The sequence below is a fragment of the Eurytemora carolleeae genome, unplaced genomic scaffold, assembly GCF_000591075.1.
Source record: "Eurytemora carolleeae unplaced genomic scaffold, Eaff_2.0 scaffold411, whole genome shotgun sequence".
Classification (NCBI taxonomy): Eukaryota; Metazoa; Arthropoda; class Copepoda; order Calanoida; family Temoridae; genus Eurytemora; species Eurytemora carolleeae.
In genome coordinates, this window is record NW_019402160.1 from 124,235 (window position 1) to 144,131 (window position 19,897).

The following is a 19,897-nucleotide window of genomic DNA, read 5'->3' on the forward strand; positions in this document are numbered from 1 at the left end:
AATAACAGTGTTATAATAAATATTTTTTTTTAGAATTGGGGGACAACCTCTATTTTTATGGGTTTTTAAATATTTTCTCCTGAAATATTTAATTTTGTATGTTTTTGTAATATTTCATAAATAAATAATTACACATTTACTTCACTACTAGATCAAACAACGCTTTTTTTCTAACTATTTTGCTCCTTCCCAAGTCAACACATCAAAAAAAACCTCGCCTCATAATATTGCCCATTTTGTACTTCGTTAAACCTTCCCCATCTCCTCCAATCAAAGTTTATAGTAATAGAAACCCTGCCCCCAAAGCCCCATTAATATCTCCCCACACCAATCCAAATCATTGCATGGGCCCTACACGTTTTATGCTCAAAAAATAGGCTTGCTGGATCGTTGTGCCTCAATATATTTTTCCTCATACCTTCATCCCTTATATAATATTCCTTCTCATCACCTTCATCTTCCACTTCATCCCCCTCATTCTCCATCTTTTTCCCCTCANCCGATGATCTAGCCCCCCTATTCTCACATTTGTTTACTGACTCATCCTACCGGCCACTAACCTTACAAAATACAATATTTTCAACTAAAAATATTTTCAAAATACAATCTCTCTCTCACGATCTCATAATCTCTCTTGTTACAGCCCACAGCGCTGTAGGATAAGGGTTGAATTTTTTTTTTTTTAGAATAAAAATACAAATATTGTTTTTATATTGCGTGCAAATTATGTAAGCATTGTTTAATAGTGCGATTAAGTTGACACGTGCCACATTGATCCAAAGGTTGCAAATCTATGAGAATGTTGAAAAAAATGAATTACTTCTTAAAAAATAAAGCCAAAAAGTGCTTTATCTTATTTCTAAAATATTCATGTCTTGGAAAAAAAATAAAGCTAAAAATTGGATAAAATCTACTTTTCACAGCAGTCTGGATCTTATTAATTAACCTACCCTTCCCCCCCAAAAAAACTCAAATTATAAATGTAGATTGATACTTGTAAGTCTATTACAGTTAAATTTCAAAGATCACGTGATCACGCTTGGCCAAATAAAAGAGGGAAACTCTAAAATCTGAAAAATAAATGTGTTTAATGCACCCAGACTGCGAAGCATATGTTAAATATTATTGTTTATTTTGCCCGTGTTTTATAGGATAATAAACCTGTAGATAGATCTTAAACATGCCCTGGCCCACCAGACCCAGAGGGGAAACACGCAAAATAAAAATATTTTTTTCCTTGTTTGTATTTTTTCCAAATTCATCCCCTGTCGATGCTATTTCCGTATAAAAATCAAATCCATGAAAATTGTAAAAATGCGCAAAATATTTATTTTCAGAATTCCTGGTCACCTAAACTCGAAGGGTCCATGATATCCACTATACAGGGTGAGTTAAAAAAATTGTAAATTTTTTGCAAAAATATTTTTTGAAAAACAATATTTGTTTTATTTTTTAATCTATATAATAAAACAAGAGATTCGTATATATATATGTTGCCTATAGCCGGGCCCAACAGATAGTATTGAATAAAAAAAAACTTGGTTCCTGATACATAAATTGGTAAAACTTTTCTAGGCCCCTGTACACCTAGTTCCGAGATTGAGGTTTAGGTATAAATAAATATATTTGTAAACAATATATGCATATCTGTTAGCAACGTTTCATGTTGAGCATCAATTATCTATATGTATTATATGATATTATAGAAGAAGCCTTCATTACCCTACAAAGCTAATTACTGCAGAATACAATGATGCAGTAATATTATCATCATAAAACATTAAATATAAGCACTAAAACAGGCTTGTATCAGGCAAATATTAAGCCTAAACAAGGCCTCTTCAGTAAAAAAATTCTATCTGTACTACTTGAAACAATGTTTGTAATGTGATTTTACATTTTATACCATTGTAACAACTTACAACTTACAAGTAAGTTTTTACATTTTATACCATTGTAACAACATACAACTTACAATTAAGTTTTTACATTCTATACCGTTATACATATATGTATATTTTAAGAATATACATGGTGAGAGAAAACAGTGTAAATGGCTAGATCTTGCATATAATAAAGCACTCATTTATGACAAATATGTATGAAATTTTTTGAAAAATCCGCGAAACTAGTTTTTACTTAAAATTAGATGAGTGTATTATGAAAATATGTTCATTGCGGATTTTCTGAATTTAATTTCGCGCATTTTCTACGAAACTACTCATCTGACCACCAATAAAAAAAAATATTTGAAAAAATTTCATAAATATATGTCAAAAATGAGAATATCAAAAAAAGTACTTTATTATATGCAAGATTTCGCTATTCGCCCTTTTTTCCTCACCCTGTATTTATGAAGACGTGTCATCAGTTTTTAATTCAAGTTATCCTAACGAGTGCATAACAAGTCTGTCATGTTCAATATACGTATCTTGTCACTGTACATTGTACATAATTAATGATATATATATATTTATGTAAAATTGTGCAGTATATTCACTGAGCTAGGAGTAATGAAGAACTAAGGCAAGGAATAGGATGGAGGAAAGGGGAATATCTCTCTATCTTCTTCACTATCTATCGATATCTCTCTATCTTCCTCATTATCTATTAATAACTCTTTATATCTTGTTTTATCTTTTTATATCTCTTTAGATATCTATATTTGACTTTATCTCTCTTTATATCTGTTTTGTATTTTTTATATCTCTTTACACCTCTTTAAACGTCTTTATTTCCCATTAAATCTCTTTTATTCTCTTTATATTTCTTAGATCTCTTTCTTATCTCTTTATATCTATTTGTATCTCTTAATGATTCTTTATTTCTCTTTATATCTCTTTGGATCTCTTTCTATTCCTTCAAATAACTCTTATCTCTTTTATCTATATTTATTTATTGTTTTTTAATTTATTTTTTATTTTTTTATATCTCTCAATGTCTCCTTCATCTCTTTATTTCTATATATATCTATTTTTGTCTGTATATATCTGTTTAAAATCTCTTTAAATCTCTATATTTTACATAATTTATCTTATATCTGTTTTATATCTTTTTATATCTGTTTAAACCTCTCAATATCTCTTTATATCTCTTTATATCTCTATATATCCCTTTATTATCGGTAGAAAGGGTACGGTTGTGACTGTAAATTGAGGGTCAATCTCTTTCAGAAATGAATTATTTCCTAGTCTAAGAAATCACCAAATCTCTAGGAGCTGGAAATGAATTCATTTTCTATTTGAAGAACTGTTTAAGAAGTTAAGTCAGAGCAACCCTATATTTAGTGAAAATGTTGGTAAATCTTGAATATTGAGTGTACGGAGTATATAAGTTGACCTGCCTGCTAGTTTTTGCAGTATAAAGGGGTTGGACTAGTCACTCGTTGAGGTTTCAGGTATACGTAATACAGTGAGAGCCAGAATATTTTGGAATAAAGCGTATCTTCTTTTTAACAATTGAAAATAAATTGAGTCTTTTCCACAAACTCTGATTTTAAATAAATCCCTATATCTTTGCAACCCAATGTCATAGACCTTGGATATTTCAAATTAAGAATTCTGTAAGATGAAATAATAAAAATCTAAATTACAAAGGCTTTACACTCTCAAGTTGCAAGGTTAGACAATTTGAGTTTGTGGCAAAAACTCAATTTATCACAATGGTTACAACTTAAAATGTTTACGACACTTTTATTACAAAAATATTTACAACAACAAAAAACATGACAAGATTTCCACTATTTTTTCTGGTTTGTTTTAAATGAATTTTCTTCAACTGAGCAAAAGAAACCTTATAGAAATACTTTATTAATTCCATTCCTCTTAAATTTAAAATCTATATTTTTTACTATAATATATATAAGTTTGCTACTCCATTAATACATTGGGAATATAGTTTCCTGCTTGAAACTTTTAAAATTTACTTAGAACAGCTCTTTATAAACCAATATTTACCTATATAAACCACTCAAATCTGCCCCTTTGGTAAAAGTAAATTCAACCTATATGAAGCATAAAGTCTGACCGCGTCAACCTTGTTGCACCGGCTAGTCTTGTCCATAGAGTTAGGTACAGTACAAACTGGGACCGGAAAGGTTGACCCAGCTCGGAAATTCAAATGTACTACGGCTGACCGTGAAACCAATATCTACCTTTATAAACCAATATCTACCAATATAAACCAATACCTACCTATATAAACCAATATCTACCTATATAAACAAATATCTACCTATATAAACCAATATCTACCTATATTAATTAATATCTACCTATATAAACCAATTCCTTTATAAACCAATATCTACCGATATAAACCAATTTCTTTATAAACCAATATCTACCTATATCAACCAATTCCTTTTATAAACCAATATCTACCTATAAAAAACAATTTCTTTATAAATCAATATCTACAGCTATATAAACCAATTTCTTTATAAACCAATATCTACCTATATCAACCAATTCCTTTTATAAACCAATATCTACCTATAAAAAACAATTTCTTTATAAATCAATATCTACAGCTATATAAACCAATTTCTTTATAAACCAATATCTACCTATATCAACCAATTCCTTTTATAAATCAATATCTACCTATATAAACCAATTCTTTTATAAACCAATAGTTACCTATATAAAACAAATTTCTTTATAAACCAATAGCTACCAACATAAACCAATTCCATTAGAAACCAATAGCTTTACCTATAGAAACCAATTCCTTTATAAAACCAATAGCTATTTACCTACATAAACCAATTCCTTTATAAATCAATAGTCAACTTTAAAAAACCAATCGCTTTTTAAACCAATAGCAAAATTTGTAAATCAATTCCTTTATAAATCAATAGCCACCTACATAAACCAATTCCCTTATAAACCAATAGCTAACTTCATAAACCAATGCCATTATAAACCAATAGCTACCTACATAAACCAATTCCATTCGAAACCAATAGCAACCTACGTAAACCAATTCCATTAGAAACCAATAGCTACCTACATAAACCAATTCCATTAGAAACCAATAGCTACCATCATAAACCAATTCCATTAGAAACCAATAGTTACCTACATAAAACAATTCCATTAGAAACCAATAGCTACCTACATAAACCAATTCCATTAGAAACCAATAGCAACCTACGTAAACCAATTCCATTAGAAACCAATAGCAACCTACATAAAACAATTTCATTATGAACCAATAGCAACCTACGTAAACCAATTCAATTAGAAACCAATAGCTACCTACATAAACCAATTTCATTAGGAACCAATAGCAACCTACGTAAATCAGTTAGAGACCAATAGTTATACATAAACCAATTTCTTTGAAGGACATTGTTTGTTATTTAGAACAATTTAAGCTAGGACATAAATAGTTTCTTCAAAATAGATAACTGTAAAAGCGTAACATTTCCACTAGCTGCTGTTCACAGTACTCCATGCTCCATAGTGTACTCCATACTCCATAGTGTACTCCATACTCCATAGTGTACTCCATACTCCATAGTGTACTCCATACTCCATAGTGTACTCCATACTCCATAGTGTACTCTATACTCCATAGTGTACTCCATACTCCATAGTGTACCCCATACTCCATAGTGTACTCCATACTCCATAGTGTACTCCATACTCCATAGTGTACTCCATACTCCATAGTGTACTCCATACTCCATAGTGTACATGCTTCAGCAAAAATCTACCAATATTTTGCCAATTACTTCTTTTTTAAACAAAAGATTAAACAAGCGCAGTTTAGTTTATGAATGTAAATGTCTAGGGTAACAAAAAAAACCATAGTTGAGTTAATAATGAAAAAACAAAGGCCAAGGGTTGCGATACTTTAAAATCAACCCAGTCTAGAAAATAATTTGCATAGCTGTCTGGATCTCTGTATAGTGTACAATGTACATACCTGTAAATAAGAAAATAAATGTAGAACTATTATGAAGATGAATACAACAACGTGAGTTTAGCAAATTTTAAACTTATTTAGTTAATGAGAGGTGTGCACTTTTAAAATGTCAAGCTTGGAAAAGCAGGGNTATCCCAGTCATCCCCCTCCCTAATATTTCCCCTGCTCAGCAACAGAGCTGTCAACTGACAGAAGTTCGGAAGATTTAGAGTGATATACGTACGCAAACACACACAGTCAAACACAAACACCCCAACACAATCTAGCACACACTAAAACACGAATTTACACTCAAACACAAACTATTAGTTACTCAAACACACAAATATACATTAAAACACCAACACAAGTGTCCCCTTTCAAACACAAACACACGCACATAGACAAATCTTAAAACAAACACAAACACCCCCCCCATAGACAGATATTAAAACAAACACAAACACACACACATAGACAAATATAAAAACAAACAGAAACACACACACATAGACAAATATTAAACCAAACATAAACAAAATCAAAAACAATTTAATATATCAATAATGTAATTTTTTGGGTAATTGTCTAGTAGATCCTAATCAAAACATCCCTTTCTAGAAAAAAAAATCGAAGAAAAACTAGTAAACTGCAGGACATTGATAACAAACCTAAAAATCTAAAAATAGACTTAAAAGTTGAGCAGAGTTTGGTTTATCTCTAAGCTGTCTTTTCTTTGTTGAATTTCAAATTTTAAACATTCTATTTACTCAATGTTGTCGCTTTTTCTCTACACTCGGAGGAATATTTAAACTGTCTTGATGCCACAATTCACATCTATCTTATTCTACCCCAGAGTACTCAACTTCCCAACAATGATAAGGAAAAAATAACAAATTCTTTTTTATACTTCCCTTTTTTCTTTCTTCCATGGCCAAAAAAGGTTGTAAAAAATATGCTTTCCTGCCAAGTCCCGATCCATAACATCTGACGTGAAAAAAAAACTTTAAAACCCAATAATACCAATGCTTCGTGTTTACTATTTTTTATTTTTTTTTGTTGCTAAGTATTTTTATTTTTAAAGCACATATGGTCCTTTACGCTATGTTTTACGGGATCAAGCTATTACATTACTGAAGATTTTTCAAATACAAACATATCTACTGATCCTATTAGCTTGCAAAAACTAGAAGTGGGGTCTCCGCCATGTTTGCAAATAAGCTGCAAATAGTTGGATGAAAATGAAGATTAATGAACTATATTTGGAGAATCATCAAGAAATTCTAATTTTAAAATTGGCAAAAAAGTTTTCCCACTGTGTTTCAAATCTAATTTTTTAATGTTCGAGCTTTAGGGTGCTTAAAATGTCTATGGTAAAAGGGGACTGTCGGCGTAATTTTAAATGACCCTGTACACTCCTGTATGCTGAGTCCATTAGTGCCTGATCCAATCAGGGTTCAGTCATGTGTTTGTTGTCTATTCTGAACCAATAGAAATAGTATTACGGTAACATCTATCTTATTATCCAATCAGAGTTATTAATCCTTCAATCAGTAAATGGAAATTTTTACTTCTACTAAATATATGGTGTGTAATTGAAGAGGAAAATACGGATTCACAATGGTACCCAATAAAACTGTACCTGAGGCTCTGAGCGAACATAACAGTTGCGTTTTTTTGCTGATTTATCCAGCACAGACAAGGTATATACTTTACATTATTATCTCTTTTCAAATATCCGGGAACTATAGTAAATCGGGCATTTATGATTATGTATAATATAGGTATTAGCAAATCAGAGTTTGTTACAAAGACTCAATTCCTTTTAATCTTCGACGTTTAAAAAAACCGTTATCACTAGATGAGAAGTTAGAATGTTCTGTAAAATCTATTGAAAGCTATGTTTAGTGACCAGATGGGCCAAAAAGTTGAACTCCTCATGCTTATCCCAGCAAATTACACTTCAGGCAAAATTTCGACAAAATTTTAGTTTTTTTAATCTGTAAAATACAATTTTTACTGGATTTTTTCTTTTAAAAGTTTTTAGAAGAAAAGAAAACATGCGAGATTTTATCTTAAGATGAAATCAACGTTTATTGTAAAATGTGGCAGATTTAATTAATAGCAAATAGTTGAACTTGGTAAAGCTAATTCAGCTACTTCTACAGTACAATTCACACTAAGGGAGTATTTATTTTAAACTATCCATACTAGCTCAATTACTTCTAGCTTTTCATTAGTTTCGCCCTCTGGCCTAATTCAATTCGACCTCTCTCTAATTCATAAATTCCTAGCTCAGTTAAACTCTTAAAAGGACAATTTTTCAAAGATAGTTTTCAGAATAAATAAGTACATCTAGGATATATTGGTTCCAAATAATGCTTCAAACTAGACTTAAAAGAAGAACTGATATTTTTGACATTTTCTTGATGAATGTTTAAACTGGATAGTTTCAGAACAATTTAATATAAGAGAACAGAACTAAAAGTTTACTACAATTGTTCTGTATAATAGAATAAATCAAACTCTAAGTTAAACCCACAAATTTGATTAATTACGTAGGAAATAGATGTTTAAAAGGACTGTATATGTAATTTAAAATTCAATTCAAAAAAGCACTCTTAAAAGCTTTGTTAGTTCAAGAATGAATGATAACCATGTTATTAACTTTTAAAACTTTTTAATATGTACTACAGAAACAATGAATAAAATTATCAAGATTACACATATTGTTTGATAGATAATATCATGCACATTCGTTTAGTACCAATGTGAATCAGGCATGCCCCTATTTTTTAAATGAAGGGTTATCTCAGCACCATCTGAACAACATATTTATTAACCTTGACCCTCAAACCTTGTAAGCTGACCCCAAGTCTGACCTTGAATATTCTCAGGCTTAATCGCTTGGATTAGTTTGGATTCGCTTGGTTGCAACGTTTTGGCGAAGATTCGCACTGTTTGTGCAAAACCTATAAATTACATATTTGGGGCAGACAGGGGGGGGGCAGAAGGATGCAGACAGGGGGGGCAGAAGGAGGGGTGGGGAAAAGAGAGGGTATTATATGTCGCTGCTAACAGGCACGTCGGATTTATTTTTTGACGGGGGGGGGGGGATATTTTTTAGTTTTAAAGGAATTGAACACATGCAACCAACTCTAATCTTCAAATCCCTTTATCTTAGCAACCTGCAGGTATTTAAAACTTTTTATACTGGACTTTACAGAATTGATAATCTAAAATATTAAAAGATTTATGACATTAGGTTGCAAAGATATAAAAAACAGTATTAAGAGTTTGAGGCATGTATTAATTTCCTTTGTACTTTATCAATTTGATACTGTTTATATCCCGTAAATCTCCTTCCGCATCCTTTACCCCCCCCCCCCTTCTGTTTACGCCTACTGTCACATTTCACATTGCAAAAATTCTGTCTCATTTTTCAAATTAAATGCATTTTGGGTCAATGCCTCCCCATACTCTCCGTCCAGAGACAAATGCAGTAGAGGATAATTAATTGTAGAGTTTACCCCCATCCAGTCCATTGAATCATAAAATGTAAAAGAAAATAACTTTGCATTAATCCCCATAGACAATAATGAATAAAGTTTAAATTGTAAAAGTTTGAAAAATATACAGAAAAGAAAACTAGCAGAATGGATCAAAATTGTATTAAAGCCGTAATGTCAAACTGATAAAAAGAAAATTCATAAAAAAACAGACCTACAAGAATGTTGCAAGTTAAAAGAATGCTTAATAAATTTTCCATAAACAATTTTTGTTAAATCCAGTGATGTAAATCTGCGAAATATTATTTTTTTATAATGGACGAAACAAACAGTGCTTTAAAGTAAAGTAACATTGAAAAGCTAAAATTATCGAAAAGGAATTAATTTTGCCACAAAGTCTTATTTTCAAATCTCGATATCTTTGCAACCCAATGTGGTGGACCTTAGATATGAATTCTGTTAAATCAAATAGTTGTTGGAAACAAGATTGCAAAGATATCGGGGTTTGAAATTTGAGTTTGAGGCAAAGGCTCAAGTCCATTAGCTTTATTAAAAACTCCAGGATGCGAGAGTGAAGTAGAAGAATGTATTGAAGCTTTTAACGCTGAAAACACAATTTAATGTAAATTGACCATAACGACATTTATCCAAAGAGAAAACAGACATTTTTCATCAGTATTGCGGTCAGTTCATTTCCCCCTCGTCAACCCTCCCCCTCCCTTACCTCCCCCTTCCCCTCCCTTCCCCTCCTCCACTTCCTCTTCACATAATATTGTTGTTTTCAACAAAATATTTCACAACTTCTGGCTAGTATCTGTTTTAAATGCTGAGTTGCGTTTCTTATAATAATAAGCTTTATATAGATTAGAAACAGTGCTTAAGAGGGACTTTAAGCGGAATTTCAGAGGACCCTTATGCCAAGATGGCAATGCCTGATTCACAACAATGCCTTTGTAACCTTTATCTAATCAATAATGTGGAGGATATTGAAGTTTTTCTAGGTTTGAAAAGTGTTTTGAGAACTACAATTGAAAAAAATCAGTTTTGAAAATTTTAAACATTGCTATCGTAATTATCATTTATCAGACAAAATCTTTTCAGGGGGACCCTTGTGAATCAAGCATTGCCATCTTGAATTAAAGGATTACACTTTTTCATTTTCAAAGCACAAATCTGAAGTATTGCTTTGTAAAGATCGGCATAAAACTTGCCTTTTTGCTCATTAAATTGCAAGAATAAATTAAAAAGAAAGAAAATGTGTTGGCTGAAATTTTGCTTTTGTAAAGGAAATTGGGAACCGGGTCAGTTCCGGAATTAAAATTTTTTTTTTTTAATTGAATGGATCCAGGTTCCGGATCCGAATCAAAATGACATTAAAGGGAGTGACCGGTAATTAATGATAGTTGAACTGAGAATTTTTTAGGATTCATATGAGACATATAAAACGTTTTAATGATGTAAAATTACTGAGTGTGAATCTTACATTTTTTGTCCTCGTTATTTGATAATTTAAAAAATCGATTCTCAAAACGTACCCACCCAAATGGATGACTTTGAAAGTTGACTTTGCGATCAAACTCAGTAATTATACATCATTAAAACGTTTTGTATGTCTCAAATGAATCCTAAATAATAAAACTACATTCTCAGTTCAACTACTGTAATGCCAGTCACTCCCTTTAACTCTAAGCATTGATAAGAAACATATGTTCGATCAAGTCATCTATATAGTATTCTATAAATATATTGTTAAATTGTTTTTTCATTTAAAAATACTGATTTATCAAAGGTTTTGAAACAATCTAAAGTCGTTTTTCTGACAATAGACATAATTTTACTTACCCCCCTCCCACCCCTCGTCTGTCAGAAAAACTTTTAAAAATTGACAAAATTCAAGATTCTGTGAAAATTAGTCTTAGTTCATCTTAATATCAATTAATTTCATAAGTTCAGGTACTTTCAATAGAATATATTGTGAACCTAAAGTATCGTAATGTAATAAATAATTAAATTTTAATTTTTTAGTTGGTAATTCTTGCAACGTTTAAAGAAATAATAAGAAAGATGTCAAGCTTCTAGGTACTCGGAAGCAAGTTCTTCACTCGTCAAATGAATCCAACCACTCTCCAAAGTTTCCGCCCCCTGTATGAAAAAAATGTTAAGCTGCAAGTTGACTCTTCAAAAGTTTCCAACCCCAGTATGAAAAAGATGTTAAGCTGCAAGTTGACTCTTCAAAAGTTTCCAACCCCAGTATGAAAAAGATGTTAAGCTGCAAGTTGACTCTTCAAAAGTTTCCAACCCCCGTATGAAAAATATGTTAAGCTGCATGATGACTCTTCAAAAGTTTCCGCCCCCTGTATGAAAAAGATGTTAAGCTACTAGGTTTGTGAAGTTTATGTTTCTCCGACCCAGACCTTTATAACCCCGTAAACTAGATCTAAGGACCTACTCTACACACACCAAAAATCCGGGGGGAATATTTTACCCAAAAATTTGAACAAAAAGTAAAAATGCCGAAGTTCCAGTATTTTTGTTTGTCAAGTCAAAATTGTTAAACAAATTCAAAATTTATGAAAATACATACACTGTTTTTCATACATAAAAATTGTTTGAAAAAACTAAAATTCATAAAATTGGGTTACATATTGACCCCTGAACTATATTGACATGAACATAAAGTAGCTGCAATAACAAGACAATTCACCTATATATAGATATAAAGAGATATATGTGTTCTAAATACAAATTATTTAGGTGTACGGCAAGCACTTTGTGCTATAAACAAATCTACATATATAAACTAGTAATCTCTGCATGTCTATTTGTTTGTTTCTATTTCCAATCATAACTCAGGAACCACTGGACCGACTTGCTTCAAATTCTAATTGGAAAACTTGAACCTTGAGGGTTCCCAAGCTAGTTGTGGGTTCCCAAGGTAGTTGTGGGTTCCCAAGCTAGTTGTGGGTTCCCAAGGTAGTTGTGGGTTCCCAAGCTAGTTGTGGGTTCCCAAGCTAGTTGTGGGTTCCCAAGCTAGTTGTGGGTTCCCAAGCTAGTTGTGGGTTCCCAAGCTAGTTGTGGGTTCCCAAGCTAGTTGTGGGTTCCCAAGCTAGTTGTGGGTTCCCAAGCTAGCTGTGGGTTCCCAAGCCAGTTGTGGGTTCCCAAGCTAGTAAGAATAAAAAAGGAAAAAATTGTCATAAATCCTGCAAAGTCCTTGAATGCGATGCATCTGTGCTACACAAACAAAAGCGTTGTTTTTATGACAATGTTTATTTTTATTTTGCATTTTTAAATTTTTAAATAGGTAATTTTTAACCTTTCTTTGATACATTTTCTGTCACGGCTAGAGGCGTACTTAAATATAGTTAATTTGGCGTGTCTAGATACAGCAAGGACATACTTGGATTTAGTTAGTTTGGCGTGTCTATATGCAGAAAGGACGTACTTGAATTAAGTAAGTTTGGCGTGTGTTTCCCTCCTACCTGGTTGTTTGAATAAATCTTCTATAAAAGAATGGAGATATGGGAGGAGCAGAACAAGCCCGCCCATCTCCAGGATTCAGCTTGGACTGCCCCTGCTCTACACCTCTATCCCTGAAGCTTTTAGTTCTAGGGAGGGGTGTTGGGGGTAGCTCCCTACTACTGTGGGAGGGAGTGATAGGAAGCTCCCTTAAACTAGTTGTAGGGAGCACTGTTATGGAGTCGTATTGTACTTTATGATTAAAATCGTTTTCATATTTAAACCGTTTAGTATCTTTTTCTAAAACTTTATCTAGACTTTTGACAGCGTTCTCTAATTGAAGAATAGCACTGTTAGACTCATCACTTTTACTACTGGAGTATCCATCTATACTTTCATAGTTACATTCATAGATGCCGTTGTCTGTACATAAACCATGACGAGGGAAGTACGGACCAAGGGAAGACGACCTGTTCTGTACATGAACATTCGCCATTTTGTTGGCAGTGTATTGGCAGTGTTGGTTGACAGCGTTGTTGTTTACCAAGTCAGAAATACGAGTTTTAGCAGTTGCAGGGTTCTTAGTGTAGGAGGATATAACATTGTTTTCATCTACAGGAGCCATAGACTTGAAGAGACGAGATCGTAGTCTGTATCCTAGAGAACTAGAGGATCTTCTCACAGGAGGAGTAGGAGAAGGACTAGAGGATAACCTAGAGACTACGGAACATTGTTTTTCAGAAGGTTGGGTTATAGGAGAAGGTTCTAGTATAGGTTGATTGGTGGGTTCTGTATGAGCAAGAATATGTTGGATTTTAGCTTTTCTCGGAGCAAGGACGGGTTGGTTTCTAGCCTCTATGAGGGCAAGGACGGGTTGGTAAATTGATCCTCTAGGGTTGTATTCCTCTCCACTACTACACACATACTGGAGTAATAGTTCTCTAAGTTTACCCACACAAGCAGGAGGACAGGAGCTGCCGGCCAACTTGATCACTCTCCCAACCTCTCCAATCCTCTCCGTTCTCCCAACCTCTCCAATCCGTTCCGTTCTCCCAAACTCTCCAATCCTCTCCGTTCTCCCAATCTCTCTAATCCGTTCCGTTCCCCCAACCTCTCCACCCTTCTCTATCCCAACTTCTCCGTCCTTATCTTCCCAAACCTTCTCCTTAGATTCAAAGGTTTTATCCATATCCTCCGTGGCAGTATCTTTTTCATCCTTATTTATCTCAAACTCATCATGAACCACTCTCCCAATCATGAAATCTAAATCCATAATCCTTCTCCAATCCTCTTCAACCCAATTCGGATCCAATTCCATGCTTTTCTCCATATACCTTATATCTGATTTTATTCCCATGTTTCTATGCCAGGTATATTAGATCTAGGTTTCTCCATGTACAATAGAACACTAGGACCATGACAGGCATATTTAAACCAACAATTCTGAAATGAAACACCGCGATGATATTAAGATGTTTGGTGAAAAAGTGTGTTTGTTTAGTTTTATTGCACCGTGTGACGAGCGCCGTAGTTTTTGCAGGAGAAAGAGATAGGGTCAAGTTTCACAACATAGAACACCTTTTTATACTAGGTTAATTAGGGGACTTGATAACATTTACAACTACTTCAACCTTATATTTTAATTTTTATAATACATTCTTTTAATCCTATGTTCTCTCCATACAACTATTCCATCTTCTGTTGACTTCCTCCGACTCCTTCAACCGACCTACAACTAACTTCAACGACCTCCAACTTCTGTTCACTTCCTCAGACTTCCTTTAGCTCCCTTCAACCACCTCCAACTCTCCTTCCACCTTCCTCCAACTCCTTCCAACTCCCTCCAACTCCTTCCAGCTCCTTCCAGCTCCCTCCAGCTCCCTCCAGCTCCCTTCAAGTCCCTTCATCCCCCTTCAACTCCCTTCAACTTCCTTAAACTCTCCCTCCTGCTCCCTTCAACTTCATTTAATTCCCTTAAATTTCCTTCAACTTCATCCAATTCCCTCCAACTCCCTCCAAGTCCCTCAAACTCCCTTTAACTTCCTTTAATTCTCCCTCTAGCTCCCTTCAACTCCATACAACTCCTTTGAATTTTCTTCAACTTCATCCAATTCCCTCGAACTCCCTCCAACTCCATCCAACTCTATCCAACTTCCTTCAACACCTTCCAACTCCTTCCAAGTCCCTCCGACATTTTATATTTAACTCCGACTACCTTCAACTACCTCAAGCTACCACCAGCTACCTCCAACTTCCTCCTACTACCTCCGACTACCTCCAATTCCCTCCAACTCCCTCCAACTCCCTCTAACTCCCTCTAACTCCCTCCAACTCCCTCCAACTCCCTCCAACTCCCTTCAACTCCCTCCAACTCCCTCCAACTCCCTCCAACTCCCTCCAACTCCCTCCAACTCCTGATTGTAGAATCCCCCATACTTCCTTTACTTCTCCCCCTGCTTCGCTGAAGAACAAGAATGTTCTCTTTTCACGAAAAGTTCAATTACCCGAAACTTTGTTTATTCAAAGGATTTTTTCAACTTTGTATTTTTCAGGATATTTATATTCGCCATGAACTAAATACTGTAAACTCATGGATGTATATCCCGCCCCTCCCCCCCTAGTTATCTCCTCTTTACAAATAAGTTGCTTGTAATTCAATCAGGGTATAAAATGGGAATTTATCTTTTTTTCTGTAACAGATTATTTTATAATTTATATTTTTTTTAAATGTATGTATGTCTATGTATGTATGTCTATTCAAGTATGTCTATGTATGTATGTCTATGTCTATGTATGTCTATGTCTATGTATATCTATTCATGTATGTATGTCTATTCAAGTATGTCCATGTATGTATGTATGTCTATGTATGTTTGTCTATGTATGTTTGTCTATGTATGTTTGGCTATGTATGTATGTCTTTGAATGTTTGTCTATGTATGTATATCTATGTATGTATGTCTATGTATGTCTATGTATGTATGTCTACGTATGTATGCCTATGTATGTATATCTATGTAAGTCTATGTATGTTTGTCTATGTATGTCTACGTATGTCTATCTATAAGTCTATGTATGTATGTATATCTATGTATGTCTATCTATGTATGTCTATCTATGTATGTCTATCTATGTATGTCTATGCATGTATGTGATACAGTTTTGCATGAATAAAGAACACAGTAAGGATGATTACTCCAGGAGAACTGACAAGAATAGCTTTCGTCCCGGCCCAACTCAACACAAACGAATATTACAACAAATGGAACCTGTACAAAATATCAGAAATCATAAAATTGACATCAAAACTTTCCGCTCCGACGCGTATACAACAGATTAAGATATAAGCTGGAAATTCCTTGTAAATCCTAAACTGCTTTTTGGGAACAAGTATGCTGTGCAAAAAGTATATTTTAGGCAAGCTAATTATCTGTCAGATACTGTAGATTCTTCCCACACTGATTCCTATTTATCCAGTACTATCAGACATTTCTTAATAGGTTGCAGATACAGATATAGATAGGAACTATAGGTAAATAGGTCGGAGATAAAGGTATAGAAAGGAACTATAAGTAAATAGGTTGGATATACAGGTATCGATAGGAACTATAGGTAAATAGGTTGGATATACAGGTACAGATAGGAACTATAGGTAAACAGGTTGGATATACAGGAATAGATAGGAACTATAAGTAAATAGGTTGGATATACAGATATAGGTAGGAACTATAGGTAAAAAGGTTGGATATACAGGTATAGATAGGAACTATAGGTAGAAAGGTCGGATATACAGGTATAGATAGGAACTATAGGTAGATAGGTAGGAGATACAGGTAAAGATAAGAACTATAGGTAAATAGGTCTGAGATACAGGTATAGATAAGAACTATAGGTAAATAGGTTTCAGATGAAGGTCGGAGATACAGGTATAGAACTAAAGTTTAGGTAAAAATGTAATTATTTTTTTCAGAAAAACAAAAGAAAAACCCGAAAAGTGACAAGGCTTTAAAGCAGGCAAAATTTGAGTTCTCAGTGTGCAGATTCAACTTTTTAAATAAAATTTGTGAAAATTGTCGATGATAAATAGCTTTCTTTTATACTTATGTCATAATATCATCGAGAACAATGAAATAGGTTTTTATGGTTACATGAGGGGGGGGGATTGGAGTCAGGTGTGTGAAGACAAATATTTAAACTTTCACTCAACAGATAAATATATGTCAAAGGGGGCGGGGCAAGGAGGATTAGAGTAAAGGAGATGAAGAGGCAGGAACAAGGCAGGAAGTTAAGTGGAAGGAAAAGGGCAAGAGATCAAAAGGTAGAAAGAGATCAAAAGATCAAGTGACAGGAACAGACCAGGAAGTCAAGTAAACGGAAAGAGCAGGAAAAAAGGTGGTCGGAAAAGGGCAAGAAGTTAAGTTACAGGAAAAAGGCAAGAGGTCAATAGGCAGAAAAAGATAAAAAGGTCAAAAGGCAGGAACAGGGTAGGAGGTATAGAGTTTAAGAGGTATAGAGTTAAAGAGGTATAGAGTTAAAGAGGTAAAGAGTTAAAGAGGTAAAGAGTTAAAGAGGTAAAGAGTTAACGAGGTATGAAGAAACTAGCAAGCCAAGAGGCAGAAACATTTCAGAAGGTCAGTCTTGCAAGTCGCAGTTTGAGGAGTTAAAGTTTGATTTCTGTTCTGAACAAATATTTAAAATATGAAATATCAAATGTTAAAGCCATGATACATACATCCTTTCATTATACATAGATACAAAGATAAAAACATTAAAGTTTGTGGTGATTGTTCAGATCTTTTAGTATAAGATTGTCACTGTACATTAATAAAAAACAAAAAATATGGTACAAATAAATCACAGATCACTGTCCAGTGAACACTGTAAAGCAGTTACTAACACTGTGGATGCAAATTAACTAAAGCATGCAGGGGGGGAGGGGGGAGGAATGTATTTCTTCCCTAAAAAAATCCAACATTCAAAATCAATGTTTAACGCTTTAAACACAATGATGCCAAAATTAGCAGAACTTCTTACAAACGGTTAAAATGTGTTTATTATTGTTTTTGTGAGAATTAATCTTATGTTGAGAAAATATGTTATTGTTTATCCCTGTCAATTAATTTTACTTCGGCGGGAAATGTCAACTTGGATTAAATTAGAGAAGGACAAGGAATGGACGATGGAAGGACGACAGAAAGATACATACATAGATTAAGGCGAAATAAATTAAACAAGGCTTAAAAGGGACGATAAGAGGACTATTATTGTTAAAAGGACGAAAGACAGATAAATATTATGGACGGACGACAATTCTAGAAAGATCATCGGACGACAGATGTATAAAACGATAGAGGTATCAAAACCACAAGTAGATTTATCAATATTGGAGTTGGAACAAGGCATGGATCTTGTCATTTAGGGGCAACATAAAGATTTAAAGTTGTAAAAAGCGGGAACAAGTTTTCAATCTAAAATGTGTCAAAGGTTTAAATACTTTTAAAAATGAGAAACTTTTTAATTTTTATTTTCTTTTTTGTCCTTGGTCCTGTATCTCCTAGATGAAAGTTACCAGATCCTAGATCCCATGTCATGTATCCTATATCCCGATCCGTATATTCTAGATCCTAGATCCCAAAATGTATATCCTAAATTCAAGATCCCAAGTCGTTTATCCTAGATCCCCAAGATACCAGATCCTAGATACTAGATCCTAGATACTAGATCCTAGATACTAGATCCTAGATACTAGATCCTAGATACTAGATCCTAGATACTAGATCCATGATGCTAGATCCTAGATACTAGATCCTAGATACTAGATCCTAGATACTAGATCCATGATGCTAGATCCTAGATACTGCATCCTAGATACTAGATCCTAGATACTGCATCCTAGATACTAGATCTTAGTTACTAGATACTAGATCCTAAATACTAGATCCTAGATACTGCATCCTAGATACTAGATCCTAGATCCTAGATACTAGATACTAGATACTAGATACTAGATCCTAGATCCTAGATACTAGATCCTAGATCCTAGATACTAGATACTAGATACTAGATACTAGATCCTAGATTTTAGATCCTAGATCCTAGATACTAGATCCTAGATACTAGATACTAGATCCTAGATTCTAGATACTAGATACTAAATCCTAGATACTAGATGTTAGATCCTAGATACTAGATCCTAGATACTAGATCCTAGATACTAGATCCTAGATCCTAGATCCTAGATACTAGATACTAGATCCTAGATCCTAGATTCTAGATTCTAGATTCTAGATCCTAGATACTAGATCCTAGATCCTAGATCCTAGATCCTAGATCCTAGATACCAGATACCAGATCCTAGATACTAGATACTAGATACTAGATACTAGATAATAGATTCTACATACTAGATACTAGATCCTAGATACTAGATCCTAGATCCTAGATCCTAGATCCTAGATACTAGATACTAGATACTAGATACTAGATCCTAGATCCTAGATACTCGATAGTAGATCCTAGATCCTAGATCCTAGATCCTAGATTTTAGATACTAGATACTAGATACTAGATTCTTGATTCTAGATACTAGATACTAGATTCTTCCTAGATCCTAGATCCTAGATCCTAGATCCTAGATCCTAGATCCTAGATCCTAGATATTAGATACTAGATACTAGATACTAGATTCTAGATTCTAGATACTAGATACTAGATACTAGATTCTAGATCCTAGATTCTAGATCCTAGATTCTAGATCCTAAGAACTAGATCCTAGATCCCCAAGATACCAGATCCTAGATACTAGATCCTAGATACTAGATCCTTGATGCTAGATCCTAGATACTGCATCCTAGATTCTAGATCTTAGTTACTAGATACTAGATCCTAGATACTAGATCCTAGATACTGCATCCTAGATACTAGATCCTAGATACTAGATCCTAGATACTAGATACTAGATACTAGATACTAGATCCTAGATCCTAGATCCTAGATACTAGATCCTAGATACTAGATCC

At 33.7% G+C, this 19,897-nt stretch overlaps 1 protein-coding gene across 4 annotated transcripts in view; it reads right to left on the reverse strand.

The window, feature by feature from the left end:
- The window catches only part of LOC111718029 (focal adhesion kinase 1), a 94,873-nt gene that overhangs the window by 41,173 nt on the left and 33,803 nt on the right, over positions 1–19,897 (reverse strand). For 2 of the 4 annotated variants that reach the window (XM_023493507.1, XM_023493506.1), the window contains exon 1: positions 12,902–14,302. The exons of 1 other annotated variant lie outside the window; for it this stretch is intronic. In XM_023493507.1, coding sequence (XP_023349275.1) covers positions 12,902–14,235 — 1,334 coding nt within the window. In that variant the 5' untranslated portion in view covers positions 14,236–14,302. Of the gene's footprint in view, positions 1–12,901; positions 14,303–19,897 lie in introns of those variants that run through there. One more of the 4 variants, XM_023493508.1, reaches the window with a different exon arrangement.